Source organism: Zophobas morio, unplaced genomic scaffold, assembly GCF_036711695.1.
Source record: "Zophobas morio isolate AGI-343-1 ecotype UQ-CSIRO unplaced genomic scaffold, CSIRO_AGI_Zmor_V1 ptg000012l, whole genome shotgun sequence".
NCBI lineage: Eukaryota > Metazoa > Arthropoda > Insecta > Coleoptera > Tenebrionidae > Zophobas > Zophobas morio.
The window spans coordinates 14854501-14872149 of NW_026972117.1; the positions used below are offsets into that span (position 1 = coordinate 14854501).

At 34.8% G+C, this 17649-nt stretch overlaps 3 protein-coding genes across 5 annotated transcripts in view; 2 read left to right on the forward strand and 1 right to left on the reverse strand.

Annotated features, from left to right (window-relative positions):
• Positions 1–17649, reverse strand: part of LOC135127835 (puratrophin-1-like) — a 529067-nt gene that overhangs the window by 403624 nt on the left and 107794 nt on the right. The gene's annotated exons all lie outside the window — the stretch shown is intronic.
• Positions 14901–15907, forward strand: LOC135127750 (venom allergen 5-like). The gene is made up of 3 exons (XM_064054341.1): positions 14901–15377; positions 15441–15480; positions 15523–15907. The coding sequence occupies exons 1-3, from the start codon at positions 14926–14928 to the stop codon at positions 15904–15906; spliced, it is 876 nt and encodes a 291-aa protein (XP_063910411.1). The 5' UTR covers positions 14901–14925; the 3' UTR covers position 15907.
• LOC135128358 (venom allergen 5-like) lies at positions 16219–17286 on the forward strand. Its single transcript, XM_064055270.1, has 3 exons — positions 16219–16752; positions 16802–16862; positions 16913–17286. Exons 1-3 carry the CDS (start codon positions 16310–16312, stop codon positions 17264–17266), a joined length of 858 nt encoding a protein of 285 aa, XP_063911340.1. The 5' UTR covers positions 16219–16309; the 3' UTR covers positions 17267–17286.

The following is a 17649-nucleotide window of genomic DNA, read 5'->3' on the forward strand; positions in this document are numbered from 1 at the left end:
GTATTCAACTGGAATTGGATCCTGTTCCGACAGTGCCCACCAGCAGTAACTCAATTGCGGGTTTTAATTTTCATTCTACGCGAGCGAAATTGTTTGATTTTAGATAAAAATAATGAATTGGCTTGAATATTTAATAAAAAATCGTCCTCTGTGTCAAGCCGGTAAAATTTTAGTGAAAAATTTAGGGAGAGCTAGCCCCGATTTATTAATAAAAAAAGTGTTCATGGCAAAACGAGAGACTTTCATTGATATTTTAATAGACGTAACACGTATGACAAATATTCCTGGATGTGCGGTTGTAAAAAAAATTATAAATTGTTTTGTTTCGTGTGTCTACTCAGTAATGAGTAATGAGTTAAAACTAAAGGTATGTGTGGACAAATATTTTTTTTTATCATTATATTATTTATTATATCGGTCACACAATTTCGTCTATTAATTATAGTAATAAGCATTCACGTTCGGTAGAAGTAACTGACAGAAACTTTTCTGTGGTTAAGTTGCAATCTTAAGATCACTAGAAATTTAAGATTGGCATCAACTGTCTAATTTTCTAATTCAAATGTCAAATCTGAATTGTGTGGAAAAAAAACGAAGTTTTTCTAATTTTAACACGCTTCGTTTCAAGAAAATCCTTAAATACAGCATGGAAACAATTTCCATAAAAGTAGTCACGAGAAAGCCCACTTTAAAGGAAAAGAAACAAGAAATATTTCGTGGTTTTCAAAAAATTGGGTAAAACGGAAACAGTTAAACTGGTGGCAGAAATATTCTCCGTAAAGTTCGCTAGTGTTGTCGAGTGTTTTTCGTATTTTAAAATAATACAGATACAGCGGCGCTTGTGCCGTTAATATTATGATCAGAATCAGAAAGACGACTGCGCAGATTTATATACCTACATGCTTTGTTGGTTCCGTTCTACAATTGGTTTTTAAGTTTTATATAATCGTTATTGTTTTGTAAGAGGGAAAACACTCGGCTTTGAAAATAATTGTACGTAATACACATATAAATTTAGGTTTCCGAAGGCGAAGTTTTTCACATTTTAAACACGTTATAGCTGCCAGAATCAAATTTCTAAGGTGGTACCTATCTCCAATTGCGTGATTGTGGTGAAGATTTACTTTTCATTTTCTTGGATGAGACATGGATATACCAGAACGGATCCATGGTGAAATTGTGGATCCATGATGATGACATCAAAGCTTGTCCTCCTAAAAAAACTAGTGATGGGAAAAGATTCAAAATTTTACATGCGGGTTGCTCTTTGGGCTTTTAGAGGGATGCGATTTTCTCCTTGGTTCAAAAATAGATTCACCAGATTACCACAAAACCATCACATTTTCGATATTTGACCTTTACTTACTTACATGTCACATTTTTGATAGCTACTTTTTGACATTCCAGTAATACATTATACACTAGAACAATTATGTCCGCAGTTACACAGCTTAAAAAAAAAGTTACCAAATCTAGTTACATCTACCGAACGTGAATTCCTTATACCTGCTAAGATAAAAAACTGATTTTTGCAAATGACATATCCTCTAAGAAAAAAGAGGGTGGGTGGGCGAGGTTAGTACCTGCTAAAATAAGACCGATTTTGGCAAATGACCTACTTTATAAGAAACTGAAGGACGAGTGGACGGGGCTAATAGCTGTCAAGATAAGACTGATTTTGGCAAATAACAAGCCCCCTAAGAAAATGAAGGGTGGAGGGTATATCATTCGGCAAAATCAGTCTTATCTTGGCAAGTATTGGCCCCACCCACCCACCCTTTATTTTGTTCAAAGGTATGTTATTTGGCAATATCAGCTTTACTTTGGCAAGCACTAGCCCCGCCCACACGCCCTTTATTTTCTTAGAGGGCTAGCACCTGCTCAGACAAAACTGATTTTTGCAAATGGCATATCCTCTAAGAAAAAAGAGGGTGGGTGGGCGGGGCTAGTAACTGCTCAGATAAGACTGATATTGGCAAATGACCTACTCTCTAAGGAAATGAAGGACGAGTGGACGGGGCTGGTATTTGCTAAGATAAGACTGATTTTGTCAATATTGACCCCGCCCACCCACCCTTTATTTTCTTCAAGGATAAGTCATATAGCAGTATCAGTTTTATCTTAACAAGTACTAACCCCGCCCGCCCGCCCCCCCTTTTCTTAGAGGGTAGGTCATATGCCATAATCAGTCTTGTTTTGGCAAGTACTAGCCCCACCCATCCGCCCTTTTTTTTCCTAGAGGGCTACTACCCGCTAAGATAAGACTGACTTTGGCTAATGAGATCTCTCTAAGAAAATAGAGGGCGGTGGGCGGTGTTAGTTCCTGCTAAAATAAAATAATAGCCTGTTTTATATCTTCGTATTTAACTCATCACTCAAATTGTGCCCCCAATTTCAAAAGGACAGACACTGCGATAAAAAGTGACTAAAAAAAGGGAACCAAAACTACAACAAAAAAAATTACAACAAATATGAGAATAAAAAGATTTTTAGCTTGCTACAAAATTTTTATGAATTATTGTAAATATTAAGAAAGTCCCCCCCAAAGAAAAAACTACAAGGAAGCGACAAAAAAAGCTATGGACAAAAATGGTAAAAAAAACAGTGAATAAAAGACAAGAGAGGTGACCACAAAAAATGACAAAAAAGGATACAAAAAGCTACATCAAAAAGGGCGGCTACAAAAATTGACAAAGGAAAACAAGAAAAAATCGCAACAAAAAAGTCACAAATAAAGAAAAAACAGGTGCCAAAAGCCGAAAAAATGGACGAAAAAAATGCGAAAACAGAGAACATCAAGAATCATAGACAATACGAAAAAAGACAAAAAATGGCAAAAAAAGAAGCGAAAAATGCGACTAAAGGAAGGTAATAAAAAAAACGTTAAAAAATTGGAACAAATACAACATAAAGAAGAGGCCAAAAAACGCTTCAAAAAACATTTCCTCCAAATAAAGCGCCTTCAAAAAAGTGACCAAGAAAAAATACTACTGAAAAAGTTCACAAAAATGCAACGAAGAAAGAAAAAAGACGACAGAAAAAGGTTACAAAAAAGAAGCAAAAAACACCACCAAAAAGAAAAAGTAAGTTTACAAAAATTGCTACAAAAACAGAAGACAAAAAAAAAATCACCAAAAATGACTACGAAAAATAAAAAAAGATGATAAAAAATTACAAAAAAGTCCACGAAAAAAAGGCGACTACAAAAAGTGACCGAGAAAATCTACAAATAAAAACGACAAAAGAAGTCACAAAGAAAGAGAAAAAGGGTCCAAGAGCCACAAAAATGACGCCAAAAAATATGAAAACTGCACAAAGAGAATAATAGAAAATGCGAAAAAAAACCACAACACAAGTGACAAAAATGGAAAACAAAAATGTTACAAAAATTCGACTTAAAAAAGAGAATAGAAAAAAAAGGACAAAAACCCTTTAAAAAAAACCCTCCCTCAAAAAAATGATGACAAAAAAAGGTACAAGGAAAAGGTCGCAAAAAATGCAACAAAAAAGCAAAAAAAAAAAAACAAAAAAGTCTACAAAAAGGCTACAAAATGAAGAACAAGAAAAATTCAACTAGAAAGGTGACCACAAACAGTGACAAAAAAGAATACAAAATGCTACAAAGGAATCCACAAAAAAAAGCGGCTAAAAAAATTACAAATAAGAAAGAAGAGATACCAAAAGCTGAAAAAATGGACGAAAAAAACGCGGAAACAGAGAACATAAAGAATCATAGAAAATACGAAAAAAGACGACGACAAAAAATGACTAAAAAAAGAAGCGAAAAATACGACAAAAAATGCGACAAAACGAAGGTAATCAAAAAACGAGTTAAAAAATTCGAATAAATACAACAAAAAGAAGGGGACAAAAAACGCTTCAAAAAAGATTTCCAAATAAAGCGGCTACAAAAAAGTGACCAAGGAAAACAATTAACTACAGAAAAAGTTCACAAAAAATGCAATGAAAAACAGTGAAAAAATCGACAAAAGTCCACAAAAGCGCCGAGGAAAAACAGAAATAAAAGGCAAAAATGAAGCTAAAAATACTACCAAAAGCAAACAACATGCTCACAAAAATTGCTACAAAAACAAAGGACAAAAAAATTTAACAAGAAAAATTCCGACTACAAAAAGTGACCGAGAAAATCCACAAAAAAAACGACAAAAAGGTCACAACTAAAGAGAAAAAGAGTCCAAAAGCCACAAAAATGACGACAAAAAATGCGAAAACAGAGGAAAAAGTGAATAATAGAAAATGCGGAAAAAGACCGCGACAAAACTGACTAAAAACAGACAACAAAACTGCTACAAAAATTCGACTTAAGGAAGAGAATAAAAAAGAGGACAAAAACCCTACAAAAAAAATCTTCCTCAAAAGAATGGTGCCAAAAAACAAAAAGCCTATAAGGAAAATGTGGCAAAAAATGCAACAATAAAGCAAAAAATACAAAAAAGGCTACAAAAATAGAGGAAAAATTCTAGAAAAGTGACCACAGAAAGTGACAAAAAATCACAAAGAAAGGAAAAACCGGACAAAAAGTCACTACAAAGAAGGTGACAAAAAATGCGACAACAGAAAAAAAAGCCACGACAAAAATATGTTGGTGCCAAAAATGCCACTATAAGAAATAAATCAAAAACGCGATAAAACAACAATTGTTCAGTTTGACCATTAGGGCCAAATAGCTGCATTCATTATTGTAAATATAAATTGTACGACCTATTTGGGGAGTTTATTTTTCAATTATATGGTCTGCTGTTTTATGAAATTTAAATAACATTTATTATACAAAATTTTGAGGTGACGCCATCAAATTGTTGGTGGAGGTTATCATACAAATTTTGGTTGTTGTTTTACCATCTAGATAATATGAATAATGAGAATCGACACAGACAGCAGACGAACAGACACATACGTTAATGGGAAACTTATTTTTTTACTCAAGTTTTTTTGCACACTAATTTAAAATTTGTGTAAATGTCCAAGCCAATTTAATTCCTAAAATTTGTTTACAATTCGTTGTGATGGCATAAACTTTCGCTAAAAGCGAAAAAAAAGTAATAATTTAGATGTTAAAAATCTAAAGATGGGAAAATCTTTAGAAGCGAAGAATTTTGTTTGATTGAAACATTTATAGTAATGTTTTCCCCAAGATAAAATTTACACAGACGAAACCCTCAGCGACTCAGTCTATAGTTTAATAGTATAAAAAAAAATAATTAAGTAATTTATGGCAACAATATACGCAATGGTTTTTCAATTGTTTAGAACATTAGGTTCCAATTGAGAAATCAGCTCAATAACTCAATTTTAACATATTTGAATAATTTAAAACTATAATTAATTAGTAGTGTAATCTAACCCGTAATTTATAGCTAATAATTTAATGGCAAATATTTCATGTGTGACCCTATAAAATTAATACTATTTTCTGCTTAACGGTTATTCGTCTAGTTTTTCCTACACATTTAACAATGTTCCATTTAACCCAATTTAATTGTTCGTGCGTTTTAATTCTTTTCTTCATTGTTATTATTTTCAGAAATCTGTAAATTATACCACATGAGATAAAATATAACCCATAATTTTACCCGTTATTTCATTAAATGCAAACCGAATGTAATTGTTTTGATAAGAAACCGTTGCAATTTACATTTTAAACAAAGGCTTCGTTAGTAACTTATTAATAAACATAGACGCTATTTAAAATTCGTTTCTCTTTCCTTTCTGATAACTACTGCATATGAAGTGGGCACTTTTAAATTTTTTTCATGACACAAACTTCGTAAAAAGGTGATTATAAATTAAAATTTAATGCAGATAATGGTAATAATTTTAATTAAATTACGTAATGTATATGCTGCATGAATTACATGCACAGACATAACACCTATTTGAATATTTGTTAATTTGGTGGATGGTTCGGTTAAGCTTCATTCACTAAAAATCTACAACCTCGAGGAAGCTCCAAAATTCATTAAAACGATAATGTAATACCATCGATACTCCAACAGCAACGGTACCTGTGAAAAACAAACACTATCTTGCAATGTTTATTTTAGTCGAACTAAAAATAGAATTGACACCGTCTTGTCCTTAAGTTTTACACAAAAAATATGCAAATTTCCAGTGTACGCGGGTTGTTGTACAAAATGCGCAGACAATGTTTGTTGGTGGGTGGGTGTGCGTTACAGCTGGACCGACTGACTGATCAATGATTCCATCTCCGTCATGGACAATTCTTGTCATCGACTTCGTTATCTGTGAAAGCTCGGACAGCTGATTTGTGTATTGAAATGTTAGACGATTGTTTTGTCAAGATTTGCGCTCGACTACACATGTCGAAACGTCGACCGTTTACATTTCATTACGGGTTTCTCTCACGAGGCGGCGCTTGTGTAATCGGAAACTTTGGGATGGCGAGTGACAGTTCTCGTCTTCCTGCTCCGGGTGCGTTAGGTTGGTAACACAACATTTTTCCTTGGCTGTCATAAGTTTGTGGATAAGAGTATAATTTTTTTCTAATCATTAACTATTGTACCGTCCTTTTTAAGACCATGGCACAATGAAACTTAATTTTAAGTATCAACAAAAGTTAAATCTCGAATTCTAATAAATTAGATCGTTTTAATAATTATTGTTTTTTGGTTCTAAACTCTATTATATTTTATAAATAGAATTTAAATAATCTTTGTGCCACTGTCGGAGTTTATCCTTTATCCCACTTTGAAATGCGAAATTTCTTCTCATGTATTTTCATTCACTACTGAATAATATAGGTATTACCGATTGTCCTCTCTGTCCTTATTTACTTATCAGCAACCTCTTCTACTCTTGGTGTCGAGGTGATAAATTTCCTCCAGGATTTTCTGCCTTTTGCCATATTCTTCGCTTCGTTCCTAAGTAATTGAGACCCGTTTTCCTAGATTATCGGCGATTTGGTTATTCCATGTTCTTTCGAGTCTTCCTCGCCTCTTCTTTGCATCTACATGGGTTTCCCAAATCACTTTTGCTGATCTGTCTTCACCCATTTTCACTACATGACCGAACCATTGTAACTGTTTAGTTTCTATCCTAATCACTACACTCTTAACTTTCAGTCTATTTCTAATACCTTGAAATTTTCTTTTCATTGCTGCTCAATTCCCATTGGTGCGGTGATCCTTCACTACTTTTTTTCCTTTGCTCTTTTTTTTCATATCCTTCTATTTCAACCTCCAGTGGATATAATCGGAGTTTATCCTTTACCGTACTTTGAAATGCGAAATTTCTTCTGAGGTATTTTCATTCACTACTAAATAATACATTACCGATTGTCCTCTATGTCCTTATGTACTTGTCTGCAACCTCTTCTACCCTTGGTGTCGAGGTGATAAATTTCCTCCAGGATTTTCTCCCTTTTGCCATTTTCTTCGCTTCCTTCCTAAGTAATTGAGACCCGTTTTCCTAGATTATCGGCGATTTGGTTATTCCATGCTCTTTCGGGTCTTCCCCGCCTCTTCTTTGCATCTACATGGGTTTCCCAAATCACTTTTGCTGATCTGTCTTCACCCATTTTCACTACATGACCGAACCATTGTAACTGTTGAGTTTCTATCCTAATCACTACACTCTTAACTTTCAGTCTATCTCTAATGCCTACCTTGAAATTTTCTTTTCTTTGCTGCTCATGTCCCATTGGTGCGGTGATTCTTCACTACTTTTCTTTCTTTGGTCTTTTTTTTCATATCCTTCTATTTCAACCTCCAGTGGATATTGCCGGAGTTTATCCTTTATCCCACTTTGACATGCGAAATTTCTTCTCATGTATTTTCATTCACTACTGAATAATCTATTACCGATTGTCCTCTCTATCCTTATTTACTTATCCGCAACCTCTTCTACTCTTGGTGTCGTGGTGATAAATTTCCTCCAGGATTTTCTACCTTTTGCCATATTCTTCGCTTCCTTCCTAAATAATTGAGACCCGTTTTCCTAGATTATCGGCGATTTGGTTATTCCATGTTCTTTCGGGTCTTCCCCGCCTCTTCTTTGCATCTACATGGGTTTCCTAAATCACTTTTGCTGATCTGTCTTCACCCATTTTCACTACATGACCGAACCATTGTAACTGTTGAGTTTCTATCCTAATCACTACACTCTTAACTTTCAGTCTATCTCTAATGCCTACCTTGAAATTTTCTTTTCATTGCTGCTCAATTTCCATTAGTACGGTGATCCTTCACTACTTTTCTTCCTTTGGTCTTTTTTTTCATATCTTTCTATTTCAACCTCCAATGGACATGGTCGGAATTTATTCTTTATCCTACTTTGAAATGCGAAATTTCTTGTCATGTATTTTCATTAACTACTGAATAATCTATTACCGATTGTCGTCTCTGTCCTTATTTACTTATCCGCAATCTCTTCTACTCTTGGTGTCGAGGTGATAAATTTCCTCCAGGATTTTCTGCCTTTTGCCATATTCTTCGCTTCCTTCCTAAGTAATTGAGACCCGTTTTCCTAGATTATTAGCGATTTGGTTATTCCATGTTCTTTCGGGTCTTCCCCGCCTCTTCTTTGCATCGACATGGGTTTCCCAAATCACTTTTGCTGATCTGTCTTCACCCATTTTCACTACTTGCCAAGATAGGACTGATTTTGGCAGATGACCTACTCTCTAAAAAATAAAGCGAGCTAGTCCCGCCCATCCCCCCCCTCTTCTCATTCTTACGACTAATTTTATTTCTGTTCAGTATAATCACTGAAAAGGAGAGAGGGTGGGTGGGCGGGGATAATTATGTTCTTCATTTTCTTAGAGAGTAGGTAATTTTCCAATATCAGTCTTATCTTATCAAGTACTAGCCCCGTCCACCCAGCTTCTTTTTCTTTCCGGATACGTCATTTGTCAAAATCAGTCTTATCTTAGCAAGTAGTAGCCCCGCCCACCCGCCCTCTATTTTTTTGGAAGATATGTCTTCTGCCAAAATTATTCTTATCTTAGCAAATACTAGCCCCGACCACCCGCCCTCTTGTCATTCTAACGACTAATTTTATTTCTGTTCAGTATAATCACTGAAAAGGAGTGGGAATGGAAACTAATAATAGAATCTAGAAGAAAAAGTGCTCATCGTAACTTTTTCTGTTAAAATAAAAAAATATTTCTCTTTTTTGAAGGCTTGACTATCTAAAAATTGTAAAACGATTTCCTGTATTCTGAAATATTCTGAAATCGTTCTTTTGAAAATCTGAAACTTCGATAAAAATAAATAATTCTTTCTCAAAATTTTATAAATTGGTTATAGTACTAAGAATACCCAAAAATGCTGATAGCATTAAAAATTGACAATACTGAAACATTCAAAACTGTTTGGAAAAAATTAATAAATTCAGTTAAGTTGTTAATTTTTCTCGAGGTTTATTGTTAGTGAAATCAACACACATTTTAGAAAATTCCTTGAAAGATATGTTAAAAGGTCTTCTTTTTACTTCCCGAGCGTAAGCAAAGGAAGTATTGTAATCGAGTCCGTCGGCCGACTCTCTACTTTTACGTTTTCTCGATCTTTCATGACCCCTAGAAGACGAAGAAATAGGTCTCCCATTTCCGTCTGTCTGTCCGTCTGTCCGTCTGTCCGTCCGTCTGTCCGTCCGTCCGTCTGTCCGTCCGTCTGTCCGTCTGTCCGTCTGCCCCCGGATTTTTATTAGACAGATAATCTCCGAAAGTACTCGACCGATTGTTGTGAAATTTTGTACTTATATTAAGAATATCATGTAGATGGTAAAACGCTAACCAAAATTTGTCTAATCATCCCCACCACTAATGCGATGACGTCACTTCAAAATTGTACATAGTAAATGGGTTTTCAATTGTATAAAATAACATAGTCCTACACATGTAGTTTACAACTCCGAATCGACTTTTCACCCGAAACGTCCAGATTTTTGGAAAAAAAATCAAAATTATAAAACAACATTTTGAAATTTAATTTTTAATCTGCTAACCAGAATGCTTTGAAATGTTGCAGATGTTTTAAGGCTATAAAGAGCATCATAAATCTTTAGTCAAAAAATATTTGCTTACCCCCTCCAAAAACTTGATGACGTCAGCTCAAAAGTTTGTGGAATAAATCATATCTAAAATGTACAAAATATGATGACTCTGTACTTGTGATCTATCACTCCATTCATATTTTTTGGATTTGCATATACAGGGTGACTCAAAAAATTAATGAATGCGTAAATATATTTTATTGATTTAATCAGGAACTACAAAACCGAATGCTCTGAAATCTTGCAGATGTTTTAAGGTCATAAAGAGCATAATAAATGTTTAGTCAAAATATATTTGCTTATCCCCTCCAAAAACTTGATGACGTCAGCTCGAAAGTTTACCGAATAAATCATATCTAAAATGTACAAAATATGATCAGCCTGTACTTGTCATTTATCACTCCATTCATATTTTTTGGATTTGCATATACAGAGTAACTCAAAAAAATTAATGAATGCCTAAATATATTTTATTGATTTAATCAGGAACTACAAAACGGAATGCTCTGACATCTTGCAGATGTTTGAAGGTTATAAAGAGCATAATAAATGTTTAGTCAAAATATATTTGCTTATCCCCTCCAAAAACTTGATGACGTCAGCTCGAAAATTTGCCGAATAAATCATATCTAAAATGTACAAAATATGATCAGTCTGTACTTGTGATCTATCACTCCATTCATATTTTTTGGATTTGCATATACAGGGTGATTCAAGAAAATAAATGAAAGCGTAAATTTATTTTACTGATTTACTCAGGAACTACAAAACCGAATGCTTCGAAATCTTGAAGATATTTTAAAATTATCATAAGCATGGTAAATTTTTTATCAAAATGTATTTGGTCGTCCCCCTAAAAAATTTATGACGTCACCACAAAATTTTGCTGAATAAATCCTATCTAAAATGTACAAAATATGGTGAGTCTCTTCTTGTGATTTATCATTCCATTCAAATTTTTTCGATTTGCATATACAGGGTGACTCAAAAAAATTAATGAATGCGTAAATTAATTTTATTGATTTAATCAGGAACTACAAAACCGAATGCTTTGAAATCTTGCAGATGTTTTAAGGTTATAAAGAGCATAATAAATTTTTAGTCAAAATATATTTGGTTATCTTCTACAAAAAACTGATGACGTCAGCTCAAAAGTTTGCCGAATAAATCGTATCTAAAATGTACAAAATATGATGAGTTTGTACTTGTGATTTATCATTCCATTCATATTTTTGGATTTGCATATGCAGGGTGACTCAAAAAAATTAATGAAGGCGTGAATTTATTTTATCGATTTAATCAGGAATTACAAAACCGAATGCTTTGAAATCTTGGGAATATTTTAATGTTATTATAAGCATGGTAAACTTTTGTTCAAAATGTATTTGTTCATCCCTCCTAAAAAAATTGATGACGTCACCCTTAAATTTTGCTGAATAAATCCTATCTAAAATGCAAAAAATATGATGAGTTTGTACTTGTGATTTATCATTCCATTCATATTTTTTAGATTTTCTTAAGAGGTGGTTCAAAAAAATTAATGAAGTCAATTTATTTTATTGATTAAATTAAAGGCAACACTTATTATTAGTATTACACCCCAACCAACCCAATTTGGTAGACACAAAATTTGTTAAAGGAAAAACTCGGTTGAAACATAAGGGTAGCATCGCTTATTTATATCGACTTTAACATTACAGACCTGCATTTGTTTTATGCGATCACTTGGTTCCGCGAATGTGAAATAGACATGTTTATAATCAACCAATTGTGAATTTCACCGTCAAGAATTAAAATAAAACCCAATGTTTTATATAATAAGCGGAAGTCGAAGCAATAAAACCGATGGTCGTTTTGTTTACAGTTTCTCTGTTTGACTTTCACGTATGCTGTTACGCTTGTCATCTTAAATTAAGAATGTTTATACATAAACGATTTTCAGTTGCCGTATACGCGAGTAAATTGTTTCGTTATTTTATTGATTATAAAAAATCAATATTCAAAACGACCCAATTCATTTTCCCGAAAATTTGGGAATACAATAATTTTATTCTTAGTATTACACTACATCTATCCCAACTGATATACGTGTCCTTGCAAAAATGTTGATGACGTCATCGCAATTTTTTTTAAATTCCCATTACAAAAATGTAATGAGAAAAAAACACAATAGCCATGCAGTCGTCAAGTTTCCGACAGCGAGGGAAGTACTGTCTAAACTCTTTAGACCAATTTTTTTAACTTCTCTTCGTCAGTTTAAAAAATCATTACATTTTTATAAAATTAACGAAATTCTGGATATCTAAAGCTATAACTTTAATAGTTTAAGAACAATTTTTTATTGACATGGGGTACAAAAACAAAAATTAACAATAATTTCCTTCTTTATCTACAAAATTTGTATAGAAAATTATTTTGACGAAACTCTAAAAATTGCTGTATTTCAATTAGCGATGTTAGAAACACGGTAGAAATGTTCGAAGAAACGAAGCCGAAAATGACTTCTGGATATCGAAATCTACAAGAAAATGTCAAAAGTGCCAAAATCAGTCTTACCTTATCAAATAGGTACTAAAACCCCGCCCACCCGCCCTCTATTTTCTTTCTTTCTTAGGAGGTACTTGCCAAGATAAGACTGATTTTGGCAGATGACCTATTCTTATAAAGGGAAGGTGGGCGGGGCTAGTATTTGTTGAGAGAAAACTGATATTGGCAAATGGCATATTCTTTAAGAAAATCAAGGGTGGGTGGGCGGGGCAAGTACTTGCCAAGATAGGACTGATTTTGGCAGATCACCTACTCTCTAAAAAATAAAGGGAGGGTGGGCGGGGCTAGTACTTGCTAAGATACGAATGAGTTTGGCAAATGACGTACCTTCCAAAAAAATAGAGGGCGTGTGGGCGGGGCTAGTACTTGCCAAGATAAGACTGATTTTGGCAGATGACCTATTCTCTAAAAAAATAAAGGGAGGGTGGGCGGGGCTAGTATTTGTTGGGATAAAACTGATATTGGCAAATGGCATATTCTTTAAGAAAAACAAGGGTGGGTGGGCGGGGCAAGTACTTGCCAAGATAGGACTGATTTTGGCAGATCACCTACTCTCTAAAAAATAAAGGGAGGGTGGGCGGGGCTAGTACTTGCTAAGATACGAATGAGTTTGGCAAATGACGTACCTTCCAAAAAAATAGAGGGCGTGTGGGCGGGGCTAGTACTTGCCAAGATAAGACTGATTTTGGCAGATGACCTACTCTCAAAAAATTAAGGGAGGGTGGGCGGGGCTAGTAGGTACTTGCTCAGATACGAATGAGTTTGGCAAATGACGTACCTTCCAAGAAAATAGAGGGCGGGTGGGCGGGGCTAGTACTTGCCAAGATACGACTGATTTTGCCAAATGACATATCTTCGAAGAAAATAAAGGGTGCAAGGTTTCCACTTAAAAAAAGGGGAATATTCCATTTAAATAAATGATGTTGGTGTCATTGTCATGTCCAAAATATAATTCTGGTCAAAGAACTATAGGTTTATCTTTAAAAATAAAAAAGTTATACGGGTTATCTTTATATATAAAAGGCAATGTCCCGGCTGACATATCAACGCCCAGCGCAAACCGCTTATGATAGAAAGTTGAAATTTCGAGAGAATGTTCATTTTATACTGGAGGCATCGTTTAAGAAGGGATTTCTCGAAATTCATCCCCTAAGGAGGTTAAAAAGGGGTGATAAAATTTGTAAAGGACCAATATGTGTACTGTAAATTTAGATCGTTACGTGAAACCTGGCACATTTTAATTCTCTTCAATACAAATAAGGAAATGCGTATTTAAGCATTTTCGGAGATTCGACCCCTAAGGGGGTAAAAAGTGGTGTCTAAGTTTGGGCGGCTAAGTTTGTATAGGAACAATATTTCTACTATAAATTGAAATTTTTACGTGAAACTTGGTATTAATGTTCTTCAACATAAATAATGAAACCCGCCTTTAAGCATTTTCTAAAATTCAACCCCTAAGAGGGTGAAATATGGTGTCTAGATTTGTGTGGGAATATTTCTATTGTAAATTTAAATTTTTACGTGAAACTTGGCACTAATTGTCTCCAACACAAATAATGAAACACCTGTTTAAGCATTTTTCGAGATTCAACCCTTAAGGGGGTGAAAAGTACTGGCTAACTCTGTGCGGAAAAAGTATTTCCATTGTAAAATTAAATTTTCACGTGAAATTTAGAATTAGTGCTTTTAAACATAAATAATAATAATGAAAGACTATTTAAGCATTTTCCGAGATTCAACCCCAAAGGGGGTGAAAAGTGGTGGCTAATTTTGTATCCGAAAAGTATTTCTATTGTAAATTTTGAGGTGATGTTTATTTAAAACTTGGTATTAATAATGCTCTTCAACACAAATAACGAAACACGTATTTAAGCATTTTCGGAGATTCGACCCCAAAGAGGGTGAAAAGTGGTGTCTAAGTTTGGGCGGCTAAGTTTCTATAGGAACAATATTTCTACTAACTGTTGAGTTTCTATCCTAATCACTACACTCTTAACTTTCAGTCTATCTCTAATGCCTACTTTGAAATTTTCTTTTCTTTGCTGCTCATGTCCCATTGGTGAGGTGATTCTTCACTATTTTTCTCCCTTTGGTCTTTTTTTCCTTATATTTATAACCTTTGTCCATAATCTCAACTTCCTGCATTTGCCTTAGACTATATACTTCAATGTTGCAAAAATCAGTCAAATTGTAAGCAGTTTAGTTGCACTAAGTATTATTTTTCTTGCATTCACTTCATTTTATTAAAATGTATTATAATGTCAATAAACCTAGGCATATTGCTATGACAGCGAATAAATGCAGTAAGGTATTATCTTAAAAGCATGTCAGGGTGAAAAATTAAAAATGACGTTTTCGCCACTAATATTTTTCTTGGTAATATTTTCTTTTGTCTCTACTTTTGATCCGTCTACTTTTAACTACTGTGACTTCAAGTGCAACGAAACCGTCGAACATACAGCGTGCAAGTGCGAGGTTGAGCCACCTCTAGAACTACTTGTGAAAAGGATTGCCTCTTTTCGCCGAAAAATTCTAGATATTCATAATGAAGCCAGAAACACAGTAGCATCTGGTATGGCGCAACATAAAAACACATTTGTCCCAGAAGCTTCTAATATGAGGGTTATGAATTACGATTTAGAGCTGGAGTACATCGCAAAATGTTACGCTGGCAAATTTACAGGAACCAAGGACAGTTGCAGAAAAACTCACAATAATCTAAAAGAGGGTTTGGTGGGTCAGCTCTTAGGTGGAATTACGTTCAGATCTGATGATCCACATGAATGGACAAATTATTGGTAAGCATTTGTCTAGTTTTGTTTTTAAGTTCAGCAGTGATTTTCGTTTTATGATTTCGTTAGGTATGACGAGATCAGTTATTTCGACGACGAATCAGTTACTGTAGACGATTATACTGATTCAGTAGTACCTTGATGGGGGTACGTTACACGGATCTCACAGATGATTTGGGCGGATACTGATCTTATAGGATGTGCTAAATCCTACACCCCTAAACCCTTTGAGCATAAGCAATTTGAGACTGTCTTTCACTGGTCTTTCATACTTGTTTGTAACTATGGAAGTACGTCTGAGAATATAACAGGCCAAGCAACAGTTGGAAAACCAATCTACGCAAGAGGTCGTGCATGTAGTGCCTGTCCTTCCGGTCTTACATGTGAAACTGAAAAATACCCTGCTTTGTGTGGTAAACTTCTGCCTGTACCTACTTACGATCTAAACAAAAAATCAAGCCAATCAAAACAAAGTTCCAGCAGTGCATTTTTTGTATTAAATGCCGCTTTCCTTGTATTTACTATATTTTATTAAAATGCACGATCAAACTTTACCGAGTAATTTAAAAATTTAAGAACTTGTTTTTTGACTTCCCGACCGTAAGCTAAAGAAGTATTGAAATCGAGTCTATCAGACGACTAGCTACTTTTATGTTTTCTCAACGTTTCGTGACTCCTAAAGTATAAAAACATCAGTCTCTCGTTTCCGTCTTCCTGTCTGCCGTCTGTCTGTACGTGTCCGTGTCGATTACAGATTCTTGTAACTCCCGAAGTGAGGGAGTTCTTTAATATTTTCCCTTTTGACAAGTCGGACGATTATTATAATAAATTGGAGGGACCCAGGGACCATCAACCGTTTTAATGGACCCATCAGTCGACATAAGGAAGTTTCTATGACAGCGAATAAATGCAAAAATTGTCAGTGTGCAAAATGAAAAATGACATTCTCGGTACTAATACTTTTCTTACTAAAATTTTATATCGTCTCTTCTTTCGATCCATCTTCTGTGAACTACTGCGACCACAGCTGCAACGGGGAAAAACATACAGCGTGCGAGTGCAAGGTTCAGCCACCACGAGAACTTAATCTTAGAGATATGGACGCTTTTCGCCAAAAAATTATCGACATTCATAATGAATACAGGAACAAAGTGGCATCTGGCCAAGAAGAAGAAGAAATCAACGAATTTGTCAAACCAGCTTCTAATATGAGGGTTATGAATTATGATCTGGAGCTGGAATACATCGCAACCTGTCTGGCTGGCAAATTTAAGGAACATCATGACCAATGCAGAAATAAACATAAAGGTGACCAAGTGGGTCAGAATTTAGCTGGAAGTAGCGTACGAAACGAGGATCTAGGTAAAATGATAGCAAGCTGGTACGTAACTAACTTTATTAGTGGTGATTTTCTTTCATTATGTCGTTAGGTACGACGAAATTAATGCAGTGGACAGTGAAGCAACTTTAGAGTCTTTTGCTAGTACTAAGGTAAGTTGTTAAAGGCGCAACGAAGAGAAAAATTATTATGGATATTTCAGATTGCGCGCTTCACTCAAATGGTTTGGGCGAATGCTGATCTTGTAGGATGTGCTAGGGTCTGGAACCCTCAAGCACGTAGCTTGCGTTGGAGTTATAGCCTTATATGTAACTATGGAAGCACGTCTGGAGCTGGAAGCAATCTAATAGGGCAATCGGTCTACATAAAGGGTGATGCATGTAGTGACTGTCCTTCTGGTTTTAAATGTGAAACTGGAAAATATCCTGCTTTGTGTGGCAACCCTTTGACTGCGCATAGTATGCGCGCTCTAGCGATAGAGTCAGGCCAACCAAACCAAATTTCCATCAGTCCATTTGTAATCGCTGCTTTTCTTGTAATGATGTTATTTTTTTGAAAGTTACCATTAAATTTTCATGGGTGATACTAAATTAACTACTATAACCTCATTCATGGCTAGTACGCATGGATGTAACCATAACGTAAATTGTCCGAAGAAAATAACTAAAGAAATTAATTATTATCGTAAAGAATTTCTTCTCTTCCATTTTTTGCAACACTTGATACAACTGAATCCTCAAGACTCAAACTTTGTCGGTCTTATCGTGGTCAGCGTCCAGACAAAAGAAATTACACAACCCATTACAAAGCAATTCAATATGTAGTCCAGACGGCGCTCCTCTATTCTATCGATCCTTTTTTATACCCGGTAGTGCGTGTTTACCTGGAGTACATGAACTCTATCCGAACAATAATTAAATTGAGTTTAAACGTCACGTG